We start from the raw sequence: 26,431 nt of genomic DNA, 5'->3' as shown, positions 1-26,431 counted from the left end.
GCCCTAAGCGGGGCCCTAAGCGGGGCCCTAAGCGGTTGCTTAGTTTGCTTATGCCTTGGGCCGGCCCTGCATGGGGTTGGAAAGTCCACTGAAACATGCAGTGCCACTAGTTTTACGTTTTTCATTCTGTCCTTGGCCAAGAAGCTCAACTTCAAGCAGAACCTCCATTGCAGTCTAACACCTTGTGCCACCACCGCTGGTGTGAATGTATCTGTGAAGGAGAAACCCTGTGAAACTCACTCTTTACACACACACGCCCAGATTGAAAAGTTCCACTCTCCATTTGTGAAGAGGAGGAACCTTTGTGCAACTTCATAACTCTGTGTTTTTTTTTGTTTTGTTTTTTTGCAGTAAACTTTTCAAGCGTCGAATACAACAAGTCTCAAAAACTAGGTCAGAAAGGAACCGAGGCACAATATCAGAGTGAAGCTCAACAATGCGGAGAGCGCAGGAACATTGACTTACTCTGCACTCTGCTGCCCTCTGTGCAGACTGTTTGCTCGGCTCGTACGCCAGTCATGCTTTCTGCTTTGTGTGTTCACACTAGCATATAATCAGTGTTCAGTGATACTGTCTGTTTTCCTGTTTCCTGACACCATGTAAAAGCTGCCATGTTTTGACAGGGCAGAAAATTGATCAAGTACCAGATCAAAAGCTCAATATGGGAGGGCGGCTGAGTGACAATTTTAGGTAATTGTGAGTGCGTTGTATCAAATTAGAGCTTTAGTGTCAAGGGTAGGACACACTTTGGTTCACATTTCTACAGTAAAGTCTGAAATATAACTATGTGCCGCAGGAATGTGCAGTGAATCGGGAAAACCTGGATTTAGGAGAATGGAAACAGCGGTATCAGGGATTCCTGGGTTACACATTGCCACACTAATGCTCAAACTTTTACTCTGAATCACAAACAAATAAGTATCAAATATAGACTTCTTACAGTAGTTATGATTCATATGTAGTAGACTGAATCTAAATATTGTATTTATATATAAAGACCAAGCCAAGCATTACAATTTGCGAAGCTCTGCATTTTTATCTGCATAAGAATGTTTGCTTATGCTGCCTCATCTGGCAACATATTAGGTACAGTGTTGTAAATTGTGAACACATAACATTGAACTTAAATTTTAGCTCATAAAATGGTGGAAGCAAACCAGGATGAGAAAAAAGAATGCATTTTGTGATCTAACCAATTTAACGAAAACTAAATCCTCTTTTAAAGTATACTCTGGATTTTGATCCACAGCAACGGACAGCTACACTGACAAAATACCTGAAGACCTAAAGCTAAGCAAAACACCACAGAACCAGATGGGCATGGAGTTTCCATTAGTGATGAACATAGTAAAATGCACTTACTTTACCGAACATCAACTCTTATCTCTTGCTCTTCTTCTAAAGTACTATCAAGAGCCTTATAAACTTAATTAAATAATTAGCCAGGTTATCTCAATTACTTGCAAGCCAGCGTGTCGACTGGAACGCATGAAGAGATTTAACTCCTGTAAGTGCCTGACCGTGTAAAATGTTCATTGTTGAAGTCAATTAGAAACTATACAATCTCATCAGTTACATAGTGTATATAATCTGCAGGATGCACAGATGAATTTGAATTTGGTTTATTCAGTTCAGTTCAGTTCAGCTGCTGTTTTTACAAACTGTTACATCCTGAGGACAATCAAATGCTCTGACCAGCTTGTTTAGATGCTAATGTCTTACCTTGTCTGCTTTAGTTATGAGGAAAGATGTAATTTGACTGTTAAGCATTTTTTTCTTTCTAGCTTTTTATTCAGTCAGTTTGAATCTTTTTAGATGTTTTGTGCTTCATGTGTTGTTGGCAGTCAATAGCTGAATTTCCACTGACCATATAATTGCACAATTTGACACTTCGAAAATAAACACACTTAATGGAAACATCCCATTTAAAAAAAAAAAGAAAAAACACAACAAAAACTGTTGCTTTTCGATAAAAAGTTTTGGCACAGGGATGGGATGGTTTTCTTTGGCATATTGGAATTGTTTTATTCCACAAAGCTAAACTGGAAACACTTTTTTTCACATCCTGTGAGTCACATGATAAACAACCAGATGTTGCAAACCACGAAGAAGAAGATGACAGGAAGTAGTTAGAGGATCGTAGCGTGGCATGTTTTTTCACGTGAACAAACTTACTCCATCCATCCATCCATTTTCTTAACACCCTTGTCCCTCAGTGGGGTCGGGAGGGGTGCTGGTGCCTATCTCCAGCTAACGTTCCGGGCGAGAGGCGGGGTACATCCTGGACAGGTCGCCAGTCTGTCGCAGGAACAAACTTACTAATTTTTTTTAATTTAATGGAAACACCACAATTTAGAAATGATGTGTCTTTAACATAAACGTAACACAACTCTGGAAAAAGTTAAGAGCCCACTGCACTGAGCCCCATAGAAAATTTCTGACACATCTGATGTTTCTAAATGAATGTGAACTTGTTTTCTTTGCATTATTTGAGGTCTGAAAGCTCTGCATCTTTTTTTTTTTTTTGACCATTTCTCATTTTCTGTGAATAAACGCAACATTTTTGTTTGGAGTTTCAGAGACATGTTGTCAATAGTTCATAAAATAAAAGCAAAATGTTCATTTTACTCAAACATGCAGATGTAATTTGGTTCTTTTCTACCAAATCTAACTCATCTTTGTGGTATTTATGGCTGCTCACACTGAACCAGGCTGGAGTTACATTCCTAAAATGGAGTCCTCCTTTCTACAGTTGGTACATGCATGAGAAATTAAGAAAAATTAACAAATAGTATTTATCTAAGATCATAAAAAGTGTGCATTAAGAGTTTTACGAGTTTTTTTGTTTTTTCTTTTTTGCAAAACTGATTACCATGCTAATACCAATGTTTGTACTCAAATTTACGAGGATCATCTGAATAGATCATGTCTGGACCAAAAATTGTCTTGTCCAAGTTTGGCCCTTCTTAACTCCTTCTACAATGAAATGTTTTCATGGAAGCACATGTCCCTCAGATGGACATACACATATTTTATACAGCTTAAGTGGATGCCAGACTATTATATTTAGATCTGCAAAGAAATAAAATAAAAATGTTTATTTTAACCACTCTGTTGAGAGTACTGTGCACCCCCATCACCTCAAAACACAACCTTCACAACAGGAAATGACTCATCCGAGGGACCAAAGCATTAAGTGTCATTCGATACCGTGAAGTAAAACATTCTGAGCTCACCTTTGCTCAGTTCATCCTGTAGTTCAAACACTTGCTGTAACCTAGTTATACATACTCACACTGCAAACAGCGGTGGACATCTGCTTGAAAAATGTATGGTCTGGTGCGTGCGTTTGAGGATGAGTGAGTTGGTGAATGTGTCTGTGATGTGGCCTGTCAGGTGCAACCAGGCGCAGGCCGGTGAAATAGAACTGTGGTGACTCAGGCAGGCATATAGGAGGAAGTTGGATGTGGGGCTTAAATAGCAAATTTAAAGAAAGTCTCAAAGAACTGAGCTGTCAGGGTGCAAATACGGTGTACCTAAGACTTGGCCAGACTGTCTGCTGGCCTAGTCTGGGTAAAAAAAATAAAATAAACATAGACCTGTGTTTGGCATTCTGAGTTTCACTTGCATGAAAATGTGATCATAACTTTGTGTTTTGCTTCAGTCACTAAGGTGTTATATATTCTAAAGCACTAAAAAAGTGACTTACTTTTTTCTTTGTGTGGATTAATAAGACACTGCAGTGATGGATTTGTGTAAAAAGGCTATTGTAATGTGTTTATCTGCTGGTTATAGTTTTAGAGCCAATGCAGAGTTTAGAAAATAAAGCAAAGCTTCAGTACAATAATCTAAAAATAATAAGCAGAGGAGCATTTCTTTACCTGTCAGTGTAGCCCTTAATTATGTGGGCTTCCTTTCAGGGGATCTGCAATTTCGTTTCCACATCTAGGATTTGACAGGTCAAATACAATCTTTCTTCTAACCCATTTATTTCCATAATGTAGGTGTAAAATGGCTGTTCTAGAGTATCTCCATGTAAAGTGTCCCCTATAGCTCAGGGCATACTCCACACCTCTGCTTTATCGAGCGCAGTGCGAGGTGAAACAAGGTGAAATTCATCAAATAAGTACATCGCATGAAAAATTTAAAATTTAAAAATCTTTTCTTGAAGACAAGTCTTGTAAATTTCAAATAAAAATGTAAGTTGTTTCGGAATGATGAGGGACAGATTTGAAAAGTTGTCCAACTAAGCATTTTGTTTCTAATCATAACAAACACTTGCAATACATTCATCGTAAAACAGAATACAGAAAATGCATTTAGGAAAACTGAAATGTGAGTAGACCTTTATGTCAATGGCTTTTATTTTTACTCACAGATCATGAGTAAGCATACTTAAAGTCACCCTAGCGTGAAAAGTTTACAACATGTGCAAAATGTGTTTGAAATGAGCCACCTTCACCTTTTTTCTCCTCACTGAAAAATGTTTAGGTGATTTTTTTCAACTATTATGTAGCCTACACTACTGATTTTCTATATAACTAGTTTTTTTTTAGCAGTGTTTCAATACTTGTTCATGAAAAAATACAAGAAATTGTGACCCAAGTCTGTGACTCAATCTGCACTGAAATTGGAAAGACATCAGAACCAACATGGACTGGATCTCTAAAACCTTGAACTTGAGCATTATAGACATTTTTCATGTCATCACCTGACCTTTTATTAAATGGTTAAGGTCATCTCCACTGAGTCATCACAGTGTATACAAATTACTATTTGTCATGGTGACATTACACAAAGTTCGCATTGCCTTCCTTCTCTGTGATGTTTCAACAGCAAGTGCCAGTAAAACGAGCTATTAACAACTTTCCCAGTTTTTTTTTTTATTGCTAACCGAGGAAGCCTTTACAGTAAATAAGCTCCAGACTGCAGCTCTGACAGAGATGCACCTTTAGTCCTGCTAAACCTTAACGCACCACTCCTCCTCACAACCTGTTGATTATTGACTTGGTATGATGATATTGACTGCACTGAAGTCTTACTGTTGGTTCAAAACAAAAATAAATGTAACTTGCATCTAAACTATTTTTAATGCTAAGCTAAGGATGCTGGTACTATAAAATAGAAACGTTTGATTATTTTAGAAAAGACTGGAATTTGACTTGAACGTTGGGAAAAAAAAAACAAATTCTTGTGAAGATGTCTGCACACTACTTGAAATACTCTTGTTTTTTCATTCATCAACAGCTGTCAACAATCTATTTTTATCTCTTTTGCCCTGCTGATGTTTATTTGAGCTCCCTCTAAGAGATTTGCACTGAGTAATTTAGATCCTAGGGCTATTTTCAAACACATTTAACATGCTTATATTGTCTAAGTGGGCTTTGCAGGCAAACCGGAAGAGTTTGATAGCGTTTGTGAGCATTTCGAAAAAGAACAGCATCCCATCCTAGTATTAAGGTTTTGTTTTTGTTTTTTTTCAAGCTTATGTCTGTATGTGTCTGAAGTGCATTTCTATGTACGATATGTGATAGTGAATCATGGCATCTATTTTAATGTTGTCTGAGAGCCTGATAACATGCTTTCCAGTTATGCTGTAGGGATCAATCCTTTCAGCATCCATTAGTAAAGCACTATGAACTTATGGGATAAGCCTGCAACCGGATGCCTCCGCCATAGAAGCCCTGCAGAGCAAATGTTCTCATCTATCTCCCCTCTTTCAACCTTTATTTACCCTCTTACGTTCTATATCACCATGGATTTATCCCTTGCTAAACTTCACACCCTCAATTACACTGATGAAAAGCTTTTCTCCTGCACTTCAATCTAGGCTTTTAATTCACCAATGAATGTGAGGCACAAAGCAGTTGGGGGAGAAAAATAAACCAAAGCCCTCTTTTTCTTTACAGAATGCAAAAAAAAAAAAAAGAAAAAAAAAAGAGGCCAATCACAGACACATCTGCTGCATCAGTGAGCTTGACAAACTGAGCTCAGACATGTTGTGACGCGCTCAAGCTGAAGCAGGCTATTTTTATAAAGATGCTACGTTTGTGGTGTTTTTCAGAGTTATTTGTGGTATATTATGGCAAATGTACAAGCAAAAGCTCATGAAACAAAAGTCACATTTTTGATCATAATTTAGGTGTATGAGTCAAAAGTATTTTCATCCATTTGTTCAGCTTGAGTGAAAATTATTAACGTATACATTTTTGACCTTGTCAGAGTTACATCAGAGAAACATAATCTAGTAAGTACAAAACCCAGAGCTTTTCAAATGATTTAATTTATTAAACAGAAATAAGCTTTCAAAACCAGTCTGGGTTGAAAACATAATGTACACATTGTTGTTTAGTCATTATCAAACCAAGTTCAGTTTTACTTGATATTTTCAGTTAGATATTTTTGGAAAAGAAAATTATTTAATTAGAACTAAGTAGTCTGGTAACATGAACGAGGCTAAAGTATCGCAAAAAGCAACACATCATAACCTGATCTCAAGAGAAAAAAAACAAACATCTAAAATTAAATCCTTCACATCTATGAACCTCGTTTACATGTGAACAATTTAAATGTAGGTCATATTATCTTATTGGGTAAAAAAAAACAAAAAAAAAAAACATCCTGACTGCATCATCTGGTTTATTTTCATGTCATGTTAGAATATTAATACTGATCAATATCTCAACATGAGCGATGAATGCGGCCCACATTCTCCTGCGTGCCATTTGTCTAAACTCACACTTCCCACTCTCTACCTTAGAAGTGAATTCGACCACAAGTTTACATAAAATCATGATGCATTGAACTGACTACGATACGAAAGGGAGAAATGTCCTGCAAAAACACTTCTTCCAGATGACGAGTGATAGCGGGCAGCCGAATCTAAGTGGCAGGGAATGACATTCATTACCCGCTTGATGAAAAGCATCTTCTGACACATTAACAGCTCAAACGGTGCAAACTGCTAAGAAGCCTGCTGAGAAAAGTAGAAAGAAAGGATGAAGGTCTGTTGAGGAGAAAAAGAGAAGTGTTAAAGAAAAGGTGAATCCTTGATAAAGTGCTACATGTATGAGAAAAAATGAAGAGGAAGGCATCATTGCTGACAACACTTAAATAAAAAGCAATAAGTTGTTAATTAGCATACAACTGTGAAAATAAGAGCCATCTTAAACATGGGAGGTCTTCACTCAGTAAAATCTTCTGTCCTGTATATCTATAAAGTTCCAAAAACTTAAAATATACATTTGCATGTTTTAAAATGAACGTCACGTAGAAAACAAAGATTAGCTCATTTTTCCTCACACATTTCCCATTTGGGCTTCTTTTTAAAGGCCTTTTCTCCCGTCTCTTCTGCCCTCGTCAAAGAGATTAATTGATTACATAGTGCAGATCTGGCTCATTAGAAGACTGCTTGAGCGCATATGTGAGGCTTAACAAGCTCTGTGGCAAAGGCGCTCAGCCAAAAGCTCGTTAAGCCTCGTCGAGGCTCGTCTGAACTTTTCCAGCACGCTGTTGGTTCGGTTTCTGTGGCGACGCGATGCCTCATTGGTTAAACAGGGCAACATAATGGACGCTGCCCCACCATCCACTCTACTGTGGCAAATGTGCAACCCAGAGCATGAAATTATATTGTTTCATTATTTTAAACGTTTAGATAAAACTACATCTCAAGATGCTTTACAAAAAAAACAACAAAAAAAAAATCAAATTTATACACGGGGATATGGTCAGTTCAGTCCAAAGTACATTCATTCCAATTTGATCTTAATTATTTAGCAATGAATTTAAGGTCAATTTGTTATTTGAATTGGTAAAAGTTTTCCAATTTAGGAAACTCCGCTGACTGCACCAAGTCACCGACTTTGTTGCAAACACTGCTCCTGTGGAAGGTGACAGCGGAAAGCCAAATGCTTTGAGTTAAAACTAAACCATGGCATGGAGTTTTCCCTGCATGTCTGCGTGAAAACATTTAAAAAGTTGGTCAATAATAAGAAGGCTTTGTTTTCTGTGGCACCAAGACAGATTTGTTTAATGACTGTTGAAAAGGGTTAAATCATTTTCTGCATGACATTTATAATAAAATGTGAATTAAAGCAAAAAATTAACAAAAATAAAAATTTATACTATTAAACTTCCATTTTAAATGAAAAAAATATGATCAAAATATTGAATAAGAGCACCCCAAATGGTTTATTTTTCTTCTGTGGAAAAATTAACAGGTAGCTTATTTTGCACACAGTCAGTTTGCCGCCACATTACTAAACTCAGCACATTCTGAGAGAAAAAACTAAAATCCATCTGGTGTTGAATTTCAAATGCTCCTCTCCCACATAAGTAAAGACTTTATTTTTTAATTGAACTCTCAATGTTAAATCTCATGATCCCTTCAGTGAAATGTGGTACAAATATAATCAAAACTTCAACAGTTCTTTAACAATTCTGTGACTTTTGAAATCAAATATTAAATATTATGTTAATTCTCTGCCTACAAATGGCTTTTGCATCTTAAATAATGCAAGTTATCAATGTATGTTTCCTCATTGCGTCAAAGCGGTGCCTTTAAAGTAAAACCTGACTCGTGATAAATCCTGGAGCATCAGCCTCCCAGGCATCCCGCTGTGAAGCAGTGATGTTCTGAGATCTAGCTGCATCTTTAATAATGGCCATTTGTTAGTCAACTTGCACACGCAAGTAAAAAATTTACACTTAAGCTAACACCATGCCAGCAGGAGCATTTGCTAGGCAGCGTCTGTCCATCCTTCCCACTGAGAGAGTGGGCTTAGAGTAAAACACAAGTGGGAGTTTGCAGACAAAGAATCAGGAAAAATGCAGAAAAAAAAATACAAAGAAGCCGACAACAGGACATGTGTGATGCAGAAAGCTGAAAAACGATTTCTCAAAACAGTCCGTTAGCAATTACCCAGAAACAGAAGACAACATGACTGACCAAAGCAGCTAAGAGAGCACACATGTTCGCATTTTCACAGAAAAGAAATCTGCTTTGCAATGTGATAGAAGGCTGGCTTTCATTTTATTTCCCTCAAGTTTTATCTCCTTCCTCGTGCGCCTCGCCAGACTTTCCTTATCTTGGAGTCTTAATCTTCCTGGGTGCTTCTGTGCTGTTTTTCTAAATTACACCCCACACTCAATGTAAATAGTCTACACCCTTGTAATCAATATTATTTTTGGCAAAAACAGCATTTTGACATGTTTGCTGCTGCAGCATGACTCAACTAAAGAGATTTTGCCGCTCGAGACAGAAAACTGCAGTCTGCAATGGATTACGGTGAAAACGTAACGATCAGGAATTCATCTTAGATTTTAACACTGATAACAGTCACCGGTAACCTCACAGAGTGATTTTTGCAACCTCATATATTTACGGGAAAAGTGAGGCGGTTGGTTGACCTGACTGGGTTTACCACATGATGTGTAGCAGCCAGTTTTCCATAGTGGCTCAAACATAATTAAAACACCCACCAACTTTAAAACCCTCAAGAATTATGATGAGTGGAGCAATCACTCCGTCTGTCTCAACAAGAAGTCTGTGATATTTCACAGTCAAAGCTAACAGATAATAAAATCATGTCGGTGCAGGACATATTTCTCTGTGGATAGTGACACTGCCTTAGCAGCTTCATGACTTTAAATCTGGGGTCCAGCTCCACATTTTGGACCAAAACATATTCGTCTCTGAGACACAGAACCCGTCTCCTTCCTGACGGACACGATGGTTGGATATCCCCAACTATACTTGCATTGTTTGAACAGATGGATGTTGCAGAGGCAGATTTGATGCACGTTATAATCAGGTGCATACATTGGTCCAACTTGATTGCTTAGTCATGAGTCACAGCCACAGGAAGCGAAGCCTGGGGGCACCAGTCCAGTCTGTGACAACGTCTCACAGGAAGAGAGATGAGCGGGGGCAGCACGCCTGGTCAGGAGCCTGGACGTCCAATTTGCATGCGTGTAATGAAATCAAAAGAAGCCCAAAAGAAGTGTCATGTGTTCACGACACAAGAACAAAACAGCTCTCGCAAGAGCTTTTGAGAAAAATAAATAATCTTATCTGAAAAACAGATTTTAAATTATGTTGGGGTCCTGTGACAATGAGAAAGTCTGAGAGAAACATTCTACAGCAAAAAAAAAACAACCAAAAAAGCAAAATCTGGCATCTCGTGAAATCCTCTCATTGCAAAATAAAAATGTGATGGAGCCGGAGCAATCACATGGCTCAAACGCATTCCCCTGTTTTCAAGAGCATGACGCGCTTCACTTTGATCTGTAATTTTTGATCATTGCAGCTTTCTGTGAAGCCAGAGTGTCTTTGCTGCTGCTCTTTTCATCCTTTAGAGTGTAAGACACAGCATAGCTGCGGCACTTTTTAGCGATTGTGTTTTATTACACCTATTCATTTTAGAAAAAATAAAGATTATTCCTGACTGTCATGAAATAGAAAAAAATAAATAGTATTCTTGCATAGCCCCCAAAATTACAGTCCAAATCGACGTGTTGATTCGTATACAAGCATCAACAGACTACAGCAGCATCTCACTAAATTCATTACAGTACAAGCACATATTTTTAACTAAAGTCACATTTCAGTTAGATAGGCTATATCTTTTTTGTCGGTCTTACAAAATATTTGGATTAAACTTAATGTTGAGTTTGCACTAGCTGTGAGCCTCAATAATCAAAATTAACATAAGATAAACACTTACTATTTACCACCCTGCACATAACAAACCTGTTGAATTTGATTACTGAAATGAATCGGCTTTTTGCTAAAGTGCACCTGTGTGCTATTCTTACATGCACACATGTGGAAGCAAATACAGACTATGTTCTGCTGAAATTAACGATTACAGAGCAAAGAGAAACTGCACAGAGCAGAGGGGGGGGAAACATCAATTTCTTTTGGACATTTTTCTCTGCACAGAAAAGTGAATTAAACAGAATACTCATGGAGAAATCCTTCAATGTGCACACAAAATCAATACCCCAACTTTGAAATCTCTTTATTTGAAGCAGTACATTCACTGTGCCTGATAGTGTGGTTGTGCACATGAAATCAAACACATAGTAGGTTATTAAATATGCACTTTGTTCACAGCAGAAGGAAGGGAATGATGCTGAAGAGTGGGTTAAAAATACTGGTACAGATGAGAGGAAGGTTTGGATGAAACTCAGCCTGTCAATAAGAGGATTTCTTTAGTTTCAGCCTGCCTACCAAACCTTGTCTGGATTATGCCGTCTTGTTTCAAGTCTAAAAAGTTGCACTTTGAGTACTTTAAATCACTTAATGCAGTCAGTTTAATGTTTCATCCCCAGTTTAATGTCTGCTGAACTGAGCTGTGGATGAATTAACCACCAGTCCTTTATGTAATGTTTTTAGCATCTTACCGCATAAAAGATTTCAAAGCAGTGCAAAAATCGGCCAACGTTTTCTGCTCTTCTGACACACTATCTATTCCTCCTGCCAAACATTAATGCAATTTCCAAAACATGTGAAAGTTACTTTTATGTATCCCAGCATCATTTTTATTCATTGTGGTATGCATTTTTTTTTTTCCGTCCACGACGTGACGGATACAACCACTGCTATAATTTGCTCCAGGAGAGTTTTTCACTCATTTAAACCTGGATCTGGCAACCTTACGTTAGTCTGTAAATAAGGAGCCATTTCCAGCTAGTCTGTTCTTCCACACCAATGCACATGTCATCTAGGAGCAGCTATATATGTGGGCAGAGTGAAAACACACTCTGTGGACCCTGGTAATGGGTAGGAAATGTCAGTGCATCCGTCAGTGACCTCTACCTATTGTTCCCTCAAGCGTCATTCCTCCTCATTCTGGTGGCTCTATCACGCACTTCAACTCACAACCTAATAACATCACATGCTTTGTGTTTATTTATTTTTTTCCTGAGTTCACACATAGACTTCTATCAATGCACACTCTACTTCATTCTTTTTAAAAACATCGGTGTACTCATCTGTCACTTGTGTCACCCTTTTTTTCCCCCGAACAAATTAGTTTGAAGTCATAATCTCCAAACAGTGTTCTGCAGCTCTTTAGCATAACAATGTTGACAGGAAGTGTCGAGGACTCCCAAGTCAGACAGGCAATCCTTTTTGGAGAAGAAGCAGCGACTCGCCTCTCTCTCTGTTGCTTGCACATAAGAACAACAAATTGTGACAGTGCACCTTGTTCTGTTGTTCTTGACTGACAGACTAAGTCTTCTTGCGCAGGTTAAAACTCCTGGTGACGCTTTCAACCCCTCAAAAATTCATCCTGGAGGCATTTTATTACTCACTACTTTAACAAGAGTAACAAATTTATCAAAACCTCGCAAGGTGTCACGTTTACTCTAGCTATAACATTTAATCCTGGATTTTTTTTTTTCTAGATTATGGTTAGTAGATCTTTTGACAGTTCTTTGTTAGCATTTCCCAACAAAGGGAAGACAGGGCCTAATTGAACTGACGGTGTGAAGTTCATCACAGATAGTTTTTCCAATTGTCCTGTTGGTATAAAAAGATGGCTTTAATGTCAAAGAGGGCAGCTTTGATCCTGATTGGTCCTGGATCGGAAAAGTAACACAGAGATTGTTGCTGAGCGTCAAGGACCTATCCCCTCAGAGCAGCTGATCAATCTTTAGACAAAACTATTGATAAAGATCGCATTAAGAAACTCTCAAAAAGAAAGAGATAAATCCCGTTCATCCCCAGAGGCCCCTGTATCGGGAGCAGCAACACTATTGCCAAGGAGGAGAGACGGAGATTACCTCTGAACAGATCCATCTAAAAGAGTTTAGGATTCTTCCTCTCCTCAGACGAACGACCGCAGGTAAAGGACAGACAGTTTCTTTATACTGATGCTCTTTTCTATTACAGTTCAACCAAAAAAAAGCATTCACAGTCCTGGCAGATTTACATTTTAATTACTTTCATTGAATCAAGACTATTACTAGTAATAATTTTAAAAGATATCCTTTGAAACACATTTGTCAAACTCAAGGTCCGGGGGCCAAATCTGGCCCGCCACAGCCTTTTATGTGGCCCTCTAGGCGCCAAATTACATCAACAAGTCTGTCCAGTTTTTTCACAAAATCCTCAAAATTCACATAAAATCAACAGACCCCCACATTTTTTTTGTCCAATTTTACTGCAAATTGTTCTCAAAATTGGTCAAAAACATTTTGACTGCTGCCTCAGCCTTACTTGATGTCAAGTCATAGTCTGTGATTGATAAGACAAGTATTAGAAAGTCACAGTTGACATCACACATTAGCGCAAATATAAGATTCCTTACAAATATTTCTAAACTAGTGTTATGAAATATGTGATTTTGATTGCAAAAAGTCACAAAAATAGTCAAAAAATCCTGGAGGGACATCTGTTGATTAATATTTTAACAGTTAAATGGACTTTTCAATACATTCTGGCACAGCTGGCCTAGAATGAACATTCAGATTTTTGATTTGGCCGAAAATGAAAGTGAGTCTGACACTCCTGCTTTTAAAGATCAAATTGTCAAGAATTTTTATTTAATATTAAAACATGCTTTCAAAAATCATTTATAGCCCTCTTAATAATAATAACTTTATAGCTGTCAAATCTACGATCAGCTTCCACTCCTATTTTTGACAATGTACATTTAGTGACGGCTGAAAAGCCTTAACGATCACCTTCAGCTTCCCCAACAAACTTTTAACTAGATTCAGTCTGAACCACATTAAAACATTTACATTGTTTCAGCCAGAAGAACTATGCTGGTGAAGAAAAGGAACTATAACTCGCATCTGATCTGTTAATTCTATGTCTCTCATTTACACAGTCAAAGTTGTTTATTCCTGTATCTGTTACTGCCCTCTTTCTGCCTCGGGTTTATTAAGTAAGACATAACAGAGAGAAGACGACCGTGACCCATTAATCCAGGAAGAGAAACTCCATCTTTCTTTAGCAGGTGTTGTGGAGAGTCTTGACCTCACACTGGAGTACAAAAGCTGCCAAAACGTGTGTGTGGGTGATTTAGATGTGCCAAGCTGCCATCCTGATTTCCCTTTGCGTTCTGAATAAGCAGAGCGAGTGATGCAAAGTCACATTCGGCTCCTCCTGTCCCACTTAATTTAAGTCTTCTCCGGTCCTCCCTGTGGTTGAGCTAAAAGGTCATTTCCTCTATATGCCACTAGACATAAGTCAAATGTTCACAAGACATGCAAAATGATATCAATCGAACAATTACTGGGGCTTTATCCGTTGTATTTTGACCACCTCTGCAGTGTTCTTCAGGGATTTTAAAGTGAAAGCTTGTGCTATAGGTAGTTTTATGTCTTGTTCCCATGGATTAAATGTTTGTGTCAACTCAAGTTGCACCTGTGATGAGTGAAAATACAGGATGTGTCAGCGCAGTGATTTACAGTCACACACTCTTTTCAGTCTTGGCTAAAATAATGGACAAATTAATACTACCCAGTAGATATTTACCTGCACAAAGTTAAACTTTTTGTTATTAAAATACAAATGTTTGTATCCAATTTGATTCATAGGTGGTGGATCCTCCTCCACCTATGTGTTGTGATAAGGAAAGTATGCAACATATGTAATTTGTAACACTATCCTTGTTCTAACCCTGAAGGATTAATTTGTACAATTTATTTGCAAAACATGATTTGGGGTTTAGCTGCTATTTGAAAAATGTTTTCAGTTGGAATTTAAATAAATGAGGCAGGAATTACTCCCTTTATTTCCCAAATTACTACATAATGAACTAAAATTAACTCTGAGGAAAGATAAGGTGTTTCTATGAACATATTGCTTTAGGGGGTTTTTTTCTCACTGAACACCTGGAAATGCATGCATATTTTCACAACCACCATCAGCCTGATGTTTGCTTTTCTCTGGCTTCCTTCCACTGTTTGTCTCCATATTTTCATTTCTGAAGACATATTCGTCCTGATTTTTTATTTATTTATTTTTTTAAGAAGAAGCCAACAAGTGTCAAAATCAATGACAGCAAAACAAATCAAACTTTAGACGTTAGCTGAGCTAGAAGAAGGAAATGAAAATAGTGGCTCATTTTGCTGTCAGGTTTGAATCGGCGAAAAGTGAATGAATGCTTCAATGTGCCTCATGCAATGGAAATTTATGTATTTCTCTCCTTCAAAATATCAGCTTTCTAATGATTTTTAGAGATATTACTTGAAAGCTTGGATAGTAAAGTGTTCCTTCCTTCTAAGCTCTCTGAATGTTAAGTGAAACAGCCTCGTTATCATGAATTTTGTGTGAACGTCAGGCAAATAAAACTCAAATCAATGTAAGCAAAAATGTACAGTGGGTGTGAAGGGAGCAGTGCACACAAGCAGTCACATTTTCTTCACATACAGGACTGGATGACCACATGTTTCATGAAACATCAGGATATTACTGAACTAGGCCCAAATATTTTAAAGGCTTGAACTGATCTTTTGACTCCAAACATTGCAAACCGTAAGAACCTTGCTGACGTGACTGCATTAAAATTATTATTTTATTTTTTTACAAAGTTATTTTGCAAACAAGCATGCTTGATGTTTTTTTCTGCCCTCAATTTTTTTTGCCTGTGTATAGAGACAATGGTAACACTTTATTTGGAGGGGTGTGAATAAGACTGACATGATACTGTCATAAACATGACATAACACCTGTCATGAACATGAAGGAGTTTTTATGAATGTTTATGACAGTTGTCATGAAGTGTCATTCGGTAAATAATGACACTTTTAATGCAAAGTTGCTCTAAAAGTTGCATTAAAAGTCCATTAAACGTGCCAACTTTGCATGATTTTGTAAATAATGACAATTTAATGCAAAGTTGGCATTTTTAATGGACTTTACTTCTGTCATAGTATGTTGCAAAGTGCCTGGCAAAAAGTGGAAGCAAGCTGCTGTGCCCTACATTGGTTTTATATTGTTTACGTCCACAACTCAAAACACCTGCTGGATGTAGATAGTTAAAAAAAAATAAAAAAGTTACGCAAGAGACAGCTGGCCTAGAAAAAAGGCAGCCCCATCTGTATCTGTAAACTTCTATGCTGACACAGAGAGCGGATGTGTTGTTGGATAAGCTCTTTTACTCATTTGAGAATATTTGTGTGTTTCAGGCAACAAACCCTGACTGGAAGTCGTAGGACAAACCAGACTGAAGATGCTGTCGCTGCTGGTCACCGCTCTGCGGAGCTTCACTGAGCTGTAAGACGGTCGCCTTCTGGTGTACTAACATGTTGATCCATGTCCATTTACCAAGCACGAGCAGGAGCGGCTCATTTAAATGACACATTTTCTTTGAAGAGCCACAAATGTTTCAGATCTCAATATATATGTTTTTTTTGTGTTTTAATGTTAGAATTTGTAAAACTTTTCAAGTCATGTGAAAGATCTTCCTGTCGTTCCTTTTGCTGTGGAGAATATACCGTGGAGCTAAAACTTGAACATTTAAAATAATTATTTAGCTTCTCTCTTGTAGTGCTACCCATTTAGCTTCTTTCTCTGTTGAACAAAAAATGCAAACAGATCGTTGTGGTGGTTTTGGGCTCCTCCCCGCCTTCCCTAGGAGGCTTTCAGATCCACAGGAAGACCTGAATCTTCCTATAGACAGGCTGTGTGTGTCATCTGGACTGGAAACGCCTTGGGACGCTCCACACTGAGCTGGAGAGCGACGTGTGAGTTTCCCCTCTTGGGCCTGTTACTTTCACAATCCAGTCTGTGAAAGACAAAGAAAGGAAGGATATGATTTGCCACAATATTTTATCACGTAAATTTATTGCAAATCTCTCACAAGGGTATTTTAGTTCCTCTCTACATAGGAGGCTACTTTTCTTGCACCACCTCACCAAAGTCTTTCTCCAGCTGGGCTGATTACTGAACTTAATTGCAGCAATTTATCACCGGGGCCAGAGACAGATTTTCCCCGAGGTTAGGCAAGCGGGGATGGGGAAGGAGAAAAATGAAAAGGCAAGCACTTGTACATGCGGGGAGTGCTGAGGGGGGAGACCTTGTCAAGAAGCACTAATGCATGGCAGTCTGCTGAGAGTTCACGGCCCTCTGAGATACCCCTCATCATCAGTAACAGCAGCAGCAGCAGCAGCAGCAGCAGCAATGTCTCGGCAGTGAAGGCTTGCATAACAGGTGCCATCTCTTGTCAGGCAGAGAGTAAATAGGACAGATGGGGGGGGGAGAGAGAGCTGGAGCTGTGTGCAGTTTTATGTAATACTGAAGATGTTTTGTTCGTGGTAAGTGAATGATTGCCTTAGCTGAGTCTAAAATGACGTGTTTTTCATGATGTGTGCAATTCTTTTTTGAATCACCTGTAGGCCACAAAGGAACTCGCACTCTCTAAAAGCATTTTTAACGGCGTATTAGCAGACAGGCAAAACAGAAGAAAGAAGAGGAAACATTTTTTTTAGGAGTGAAGATGGTACAGAGTTTGTGCATAAATCTGGCTTTCGTGTCATTTTCTGTTGCTTTAGCCATCATGAGCCCCTGATGACAAATGCAACAAAGGTTTCTGTCTGAAAGCGTGACAGGATTTTTGTGCTGCACAAGCAAGACCTTTCATGATGCTCCATTGTTGCCAAGGGTGGACATATAATGAAAGTCACTGCAGATTTCTTAAAATATCCCAAAGGGTATGGGACAAAAAGTTCAGTGAAAGACTCAAAAACTCTTTATCTACACTGAGCTGGAGGGCCTGACGAGCTGTCCTTAAAGACAATAGGACGTTTCTTGACCCGAATTAAGGTTCGTACTCATTCTGCCTGCAGCCCAACAACCGTAAGATAGTATCTATAAGGGAATGGAAAACAAAAAAAGTTGCTGGTTTGGACTTTGCAAAGGAGCACCAAACAAAGAATAGTGGAAGGTGGAGAAAATTTTAGTCTTTGATTAAGAAAAGAAAAATGCACGGAGCCTCTTAATGATTGCCAGTATTTCAGACATGATATTTTGTTGGAGAGGTTTTCTATGTAACTCAGTGGAAGAGGCGCCACGGTGACCTGTGAGCTTTTTAAAACACTGGAGCTTTAGGCTGGCTACGTGGAGATGTGCAGCAGGCATTGTTCATGACTGAATCACCTCGTCTTTGCAGTCATGACTGGGTCAAAGTAAACGACAGGAAAATAACATCTATCTTTTGGATTATTTTGGCGCGTTTCTCTGATCCAAATCCAGTTAACAATTGTGGATGAACGAAAAGGGAGTTTTAAAAGAAAGAACCTTAGTTCCAGATCACGGATGCTCTTTGTGAAGCCATCTATACCATGTGGATCAACAATCTCAAGAGCCCGCTGAAAACATTCACATCAACTATGTTGCATGAATTTTTTAAGCGATAAGATTTCCTGTTTTGACACTTTCAGATTTATTGTCTGGATTTCTTTTTTGCAGCTTCAGTCCTAAACCTTTGACCAGCTACATAACAACCTGTGTGAGGTTAAATGTCATTTTCAATTATTTGCTGGCTCTTTGAAGCTCTGTGTATAACCTGGTTACACTCCAACAGCATGAACTGTGAATACTTCAAACGTCTTTGAAGAGGAGCGTACGGCTGGTTTTATCTGTAAATGTGGCGAAATATCTGTCGGTTTTATAAATCAGTCCAGAGAATCTAGCAAAGATTTCAGTCAGAAAAGGCAGCTTGATCTATTATGAACCAGTCCAACCTGACGTTGAGATAAAGCTTCAATAATAAGCAAGCTGGAGGACAGAGGCGGTGAGTTGTAAAGGGCAGGAGGAGTTCCTGCATCAGATGCTCAAAGATTATACAGACGTAACGAGCAGAAACAAACGGGAGGACAAAAGATAATAATGGGTCTAATTGTACCTGCTTTGAATAAAACAGGTGCATTATCCTTCACTGCTTTGTGTGTGGATGGATACACATACACACACACACACACACACAGAGCACTGCATCATCCACTCCATACAGAGTGGATGAAAAACAATGTTCATTAATCATTAAACAAAAGAAATCTGTGATGCCAACATCTGTGTGAATAAAAAAAAAAATCGGCTTTAGATTCTTTCCTATTGTCATTCAGTCGGTGTAGTTGTGGGAATCACCGAGTGGCCTGAGTGATTCAACCAAACTGTGCAACATCAGTCCAGCAGTCCACACGCTCTGCACACTAACACAGGTTGTTGCACTGCGTTGACTTCTTATTAAATGTGAGTAAGTACCGCGCTTCAGTCGGCTTCTATAAAGTGGACATTGTGGTGTGTCTGGCACTCATAAATAAATTGCTTCTCTGCGGATTTTTTTTTCCATTTGCTTCCACACTTAAATGTTAACAACTTACCAAAAGAACGGATGCTTTTAAACGCTGAGTAAATACAAAGAGCAGGTTTTAATAATAACTTCACTAAAGAAGGGAGAAAATAGCAGAAAAAGTAACTGCACATTTTAATCTATTAACTACTTTTTCCATCCTGAGCAGCAACGACTTCAATCGATGCAGTAAGTCTGTGCAGATATTTTGGACTCAGCATCTTTATGGGACAATTAATGACTTCAAACTTCATAACTTAGCAATATTTCATGTTTTGTTTGTGTCTGCACAGACCTTCAGTGCAAGTTATACACATTGCCTACTACTTAAAACTCTCAACATGTTTATTTTAATCACGCATTTCCCTGCAAAACTTTAATCAGTTACAAGTAGCATCACAAAAAAGGAAAAAGGTTGCTTTAGCAGCTCAGAGTTTGGTCAAACTCTCTTCCATGACGACCATAAACTATTTCTACCATAGTTTGCATGGTGCTTAATCTTTTCGAAGACTTGCATTTCTACAGCTATAATTCTGTTACATTGTCATGTAATGGAAATCTTAAGTTTCTCATTAAATCTGAAAAATTAAACCATGTTTTTAAGAGCTTGGATGTGACACATTCTGTGATAAATTGACAAACTGTGGTCCAGTTTGGTGGTTTTGGTCGGCAAAATATATAAACAATCACAGCAGGCTGTCAGTAATGATGCAAATATGGCGCAGTAAACTGCTAAATATCCTTGTTAACCATGTTAGGATGGTGCTAAAGCTGTTGGAGGCGGAAGAATTAAACTGGTGATGGATTAAGAAAAAACGTATAAAAGCGCAACTCGCGTGCGATTCAGAGATTTATAATACTCATCTGTCAAGTAGACCTAATATTGGTATCAAGCTGTGTTTGTAACTTTGCCTAAAATTGTCCAATATAAATACTGTGTTCTTTGTAAAATAAATGAATAAAAAAATCACTTGAAAACTAGGTTTTCGAGTGTAAAAATATCTTCTCTTTATCACAAACACATACAGAAATATGGCTGTTCGGCACCAGCAGTAAAGTGGAGTAAGCAGCACTGGTAATTCAATATCTAAATGTTTTTCAAGTCTGCATCCAGATGGTGCTTCCAACAAGCAGATCTGTTTATTTTTTATGATTAAATTCCCTATTGTCTTCATGTAAAAGTGAACATACACATCGGAAAAACGCATTAAAAAAACGCATATGTCATGTTGGAGAGCTGTCAGTCTCATCGTTGAATGCAGTAAATTCCCTCAGTGAGTAATGCAGAAAAATAATTAACTAATACATAATTTACAAGAAAATGACACCAAATGTATTATAGACACATTTTGTGCTGCATTTACTGACTGCACAGTTTCAATTTAATGTGTCTTGCAAAATTATTCTTCTCCATTAAACCTTTTCACATTTTGTCACGTCACACAAGCTTATTTGTGTTTTTTGGGAAATTTTTTAATCAATCAAACCAAAGAAGTGCAAAACTGGAGAACGAAAACAAAATGATACCTGGATTCAGAAACATTTTTCCAATAAGAATTAGAAGCGTGACTTGTCGATTTATTCAGTCTTTATAAAATGTAACGCAGATTCAAGAATCTCCCAGTTGGTAAATAGTTTGATTGAACCAAACTATTGCATGTTGAGTTCAGTCTGTGAGTAGCAAAAAACTACCACCACTTCAAAAATGGTGGTGGCAGCATCATGCTGTGAGGATGCTGCACTTCAGCAGAGACAGGGAAGGTGTTCAGAGTTTATGGAGATAGATGGATTGAGGGAGATTCTGGATGAAATAACGTGTCAAAGGTCAAACACTGGAGTGGGGATTTATCCTTCTGCAGCACAACAGCTCTAATCCACAGCTTAATCTGACTGATAATCTGTGGCAAGACTTTAAAAGTATTGTTCAAGGAGACTGAGACTTTCTCAAGACACTTTGTGTGAAACTAAACGTTCTGGCATCAGCAGAATTGTTTTTTTCACAATACATTGGACTCATGTTTTTTTTTATTCATTGTAATCTGACTGTAATTTGAAGCTAAACAGTAATCCAGCTGAGATCTCTGCAGAACTTTGACTTTATGCTTGATGAAAGGATCCCCCCTTATTAAAGCCCATATGCTGGCTTTGCTATGATAAAATTGCACAATTGACACAAATCAAGAGCTCTTCTTGTGAGTGCTGTGTCCTTGGTTGGATCTAGCTGTTGCTTGTCACGCAGGTGTGTGGCACAGAAAGCATATAATTATTGCTCCGGGGTCCATGCCTGAAGTAGTCTCTAATCAGAGAGAAGATGGGATGTCTAACAGCAGGTGTAAATCAGCAATGATTTTCTCTCATCTTCCTCTCTTTGTTTCTCTGCATGATTGAGTTTATCATTAAGCGAAACTGCACTAATGGCTCTGAGTGCAGCCATGCTGTCCTCCCTGTCTGCTCTGCTTTTTGCCTCTGTCCTTCCTTCACCTCATTTTTTTTTATAGCTGTCTTTTGAATTAGATTGGATTAAATAGCAAATCAGTGAAAGAAAAAAAATATTGGTCATGACACATATAATTGTGCTATTTTTGTATTAGAAAAAAAAATAAATAAAACAAGCTGATTTTTAGCCATAAGACCCGACTGGGGGCTTTATATTTTGAAACCAATGCGCGTAGTTGAAAAAGTTCTGATGTATGAGCGGGAGTAAACATCACACAAGCCATAGAAGACTTTTATTAAAAGTCTTCTATGGGAAAAATGCAAGCCAAGGTCAAGGTAACATTTTGAAACTTCCAGAGCAGCGAGGAGGGGATTTTGTTAGAAGAAAAGTTGTGTTGTCCTGCAGGAGGACGTTGAGGGTTTGCAGCTGGAGACGGGTACTGTGTTAGATCTGATCTCTCGTGTTTAAGAGAGATCAGATCTCTTGCTTGGATGTCAAGAAGAGACCAACAAGCACATGATTTTGCTTTTTTTATATGCATATTAGAAAATGTATTGTGATATTTAAGCAATGCATTTTATTCATTTGACAATGATAACTCTCAGTACTGATTCAGGATAACATATCAGTGTGAATTTATAAAAGCAAGAGGACTGGAGTCTCTAGTCAGTAGAGCAGCAGTACATTATGGCTTATGTTTTTTTATTCATCCAATTTATTCTAATTATTTGAATCAATTTAAAAGTACTAAATAAAATGTCATTAGTACAGTTGAGTGTGTGTGTTGTGCCAATCTATAATTTTTTGCCTTTGTTTCTACAAATAATCTTTTATTCTGACCCAACGTATCTGCATTCTGCAAGGACCAAGGTCTCAATATGTGGGTTGTGCTTTGCCCCTGGGCCACCACAGCGCCTCTGATTCTGATTTCATTTTAAGAACTATAATTGATAAATGTTGAAATGTAGCACCTGCAAAATCATCATTTACAAAGAGGTAAAAGTTCAAGGATACAGAACTTATTTTTTAACACATTGTCTCTTACTAGTATCTGGTGAAGACAGCTCCCAGTCACACTGTCCCTTTGCTAATTCAGCATACACAGTACAGGTACGATTTGAAATCCCGTGGCATCCTCTCATTTTTGAAAAAGTCTTCTATGGGAAAAATACAAGAACAAATCCTCTCAACGTCTGTTTTTCTACTGTAGCTGTCTGATTGCAAAGCCGATTTGCTCTTTTATTTTTTTAAAAAATCTATAGCTTCTTAGACATATTCCTCTGTTTTCACAAATACTGAAATATTTTGTGTTCCCTTCTCTCAGTAACAGCTTCTGCACTGAAGGTGTTGTTGTTAGTGCCATGTTTTAGCACTTATGGTGTGTTCACTGATTAGAGGAAACGCTGATTTTTAGTTTCTGGCCATGGGGTCAAGTTGAAAACGGTCTGATGAACTCATTTGCCCATTTCCCTGCTGATGTCAAAATGTGTCACAGGGATGATCCGAGATTTCCATTTTATTGTGGGTTTTATTGCGGTATAATATTCTACAAGGTGATATGCAAAGTCTTTTGCCAAGTTAGCTCCTGCTGATGATGTCAGAGGGCAGGAAGGAACATATGCAGTTTTGCTCTCAAACACTGGCTCACATTTCTAATTGCATTCAAGCATATACGAGTCAGAACGGATGCGACTCGCCCTGCATGAACACGTACAAATAGTCCCACCACTGCACACAGCAAACTGCCTCAGCAGATGCTCTGTGGTTTTAAGGATCAGATGGACCCTGTTGTATCTGCACCGGAGGCCTCACTGTGGTTGTCGGACGCCTGAGTGAATCTGGCTTCAGCCATCTGTCTCAGCACCTCTCAGTACGCAGACTGGATCTCATCCCACTCAATTATAAAAGGCAGTTTGGTTATACTTCGATTACAAACTCCACTAAAGTGCGCAAATTGTTCAAATCAGTCTGTGCAATTAGTCAAAGACGGTGATACAAAGTTTTGGTTGATCGCTTTAACTTGTCTGGGACATAAAAGTGGACTCGACAATAACGTGAAGCCAGTTTGTGCTTGCTGAACGACTGCAAACGAGGCTAAATTTGGGGCTCTGCCCGTCGGCGTCTTATGGCTCGCTAATTAAGCTGTTATGCTGACTTTGATCTTATTGTGGCTGAATCCTCTCCTCACTGCGAGGTTGCCAAGCAACATGTGAAATTCAGCAAGTTACAGCTCTAGACCAGGAAGCAATCTTTTATAAAGTTGTTGTGGAGGCAAGCTTTGGCGTGCAGCAGCTATTTTGGTGATGCCCCTGGGGCAGTTATGTCAGCCTAACAAGCTCAGGTCCACATGTAAATGAAGAGAGTGATGGAAATATTACTGTGGGCTCAATAGACACAGAGACAGTAAAGGCACTCGCAGCTCACATGAAAGACTTTGTCCAAGTGATGGAATGGGTGCTTTGACAGAGGACCAGGATGTGTCCAGGTGTTACCTTCTTGCTTGGATGTCAAGAAGAGACCAACAAGCACATGATTTTGCTTTTTTTATTTATTTATTTATTTTGTTTACGTAAGTGCTCACTCCTTTAGCTATTACTTTCAAAATCAAGCATCTGATTTCCACTGATGCTTCTTCAGCTTGATTGGAAGCCAGAGTTTAGTTTAAATCGCTCTTTGAAGGATCTTAAAGGTCAGTGAGCATCAGAGAAAAAAACTAGACAAGGAATCATTTGTAGAACTTTAAACCAGATTTATTCATCAACATTAGAACTTATATAAGAGGTGATCAAGAACTCAATGGCCATTACGGCAGAGCACCCTAGGCTTTTTAGCTGCTTTTATTTGATGCTCCTCTTGTCCAGCATTGTCAAATTTGTTGGGCAGTCGTGTCTTGGTAAGTTTTCAGCTGTGCCATTTCCTTTCGATGGATAAAACTATTATTCTCCAGGGTGTGTTCAGAGATGGGATTTTACTTTACAACCTAACCCAGCTTTGAACTTGTCACAACCATATCCACAAACTGTGTGCACTGTGATGGTTTATCTAGGGGTTTCAGAATGAAGAGGTCAAATAAAAAAATATATTATTTCCTTTCTGCTTCACACTTATTGTACCGCTTAGTGTTGGTCTGACAAAATAGACAAAATACTTTGCAGTCTGCTGTGACATTACAACGTGCTACCATGGGAATGAACCCATTTAGTGCAGAGATTTCATTAATTTAGCAATATCTTTAGGTTTTTTTTCTTTTTTGAGAATGTCTAGTGAACATACAACTTTTCTCACATACATAAAATTAATATATATCACGTTTATTGTCGCAAAGTTAAAATCGATGGCATCATCTGCTTCGAATGCAATGACGTGAAGCCAAAAACTCCTGCTGGTCAGCGCCACTGATCTCATTAATTGAATCTTGTTTCATTGGTCTAAGTCCTCTTACGACGAGGCGATTAGAATAACGGTGTCTGTTCGTTTATTTAATGTGAAACACCGTCGTGATACCGGGTCCGGATAGCGTTACATGAACGACGTCATGAAGGCGATATTAAAGCCAACTGAGTTAAACTGCAACTCTGTAAGTGCCAGCGTACTACACAGTTTGACTGAGACAAACTGTTAGCTTCCAGCCAGCAGCCTTTCCCACAGGCATCTCCTTCATGACCTTTCAAATGATTGCTGATTAGGAGCACTCAGCCGCCTCCAGCGAGGAGAGCAAGTGAGAGGAGCAAAGGGGAGCGTAGGAGGGCCGTCCTATCTAAACAGTGTAGTAAGAATATTTTTATTCACCGTTTGCTGTGCTTTTTCTTTTTTTTTTTTTTTTTGCCACACCGAGCACACACTCTGTTGTCACTCAAATGTTTTTTCACCAAACACTTATTTTTTTATTTTTTTTATTTTTCCTGCCAGATGTTTATTAATGATGTTTATCGTTATTTTGTTGCAACTGCTGACAGGTTCAGGAAAAGAATGACACCCATAAGATAAATAAGGAAAAAAAACAAAACAACTGTCACTCATTTTAGAAAGTGAAACTTATAAAGTTTCATTGCACGTATCAAAAATTAGAATAGATCAATAAAAAAAAAAAGCCAGCCTTGCCATCATTCTGTTCAATTCCAATCTACTTTCTGCTCCACCTGGGATTTGTCCATTTGAGTTTGATTCCTCAGGATGCATTTCATCCTGGCCAATCAGCAAACAGAAGGAGGAGGAGTTGTGAACAATATGATTTTTGAATTGTAGTTCGCCTTTGGTTCTAGCTTACCGGTGACGGTGGAGGAAATGAATGAAACCACTTTTCCAAACACACAGAAGCTGAAATTGGAGCAAGAGGAATGTTTAGGACATTTTTTCTGGAAAGGGTGTTGGTCAGTTCTGCACAGCTGTCTTTCCTGCAGGGTTTGGTTGTTTGCAGCTCACACAGTTTCCTGTAGGCTTCATGGAGAGCCTTCTTCGCTGTCAAGCTGGCACATTGCGGATGTCATGAAAAATGTCAGCGATTGGGTAAAGTCAAAATACAAGCAGAGCCCACGCCTCCAGCAAGCAATCATTTCTCAATATCCGAGGATTCAGACCTTCTGTATAAGCCAAAGTTTGGAGTAAGGGGCTGGTTTTTAGCAGGCTGTAAACAATCTGATTTTTAACAGAATTATCACCCTACTGAAATATATTTTATCTCTAT

At 38.4% G+C, this 26,431-nt stretch overlaps 1 protein-coding gene across 2 annotated transcripts in view; it reads left to right on the top strand.

Moving 5' to 3' along the window:
- The window catches only part of sphkap (SPHK1 interactor, AKAP domain containing), a 113,564-nt gene that overhangs the window by 23,602 nt on the left and 63,531 nt on the right, over positions 1-26,431 (top strand). For both annotated transcript variants that reach the window (XM_016661553.1, XM_016661554.1), the window contains exon 2: positions 16,147-16,234. In XM_016661553.1, the coding sequence (XP_016517039.1) occupies positions 16,191-16,234 (44 nt within the window). In that variant the 5' untranslated portion in view covers positions 16,147-16,190. The remainder of the gene's footprint in view (positions 1-16,146; positions 16,235-26,431) is intronic.

The sequence above is a fragment of the Poecilia formosa genome, unplaced genomic scaffold, assembly GCF_000485575.1.
Source record: "Poecilia formosa unplaced genomic scaffold, Poecilia_formosa-5.1.2 Scaffold335, whole genome shotgun sequence".
NCBI lineage: Eukaryota > Metazoa > Chordata > Actinopteri > Cyprinodontiformes > Poeciliidae > Poecilia > Poecilia formosa.
This window is presented reverse-complemented; position numbering and strand designations above follow the sequence as displayed.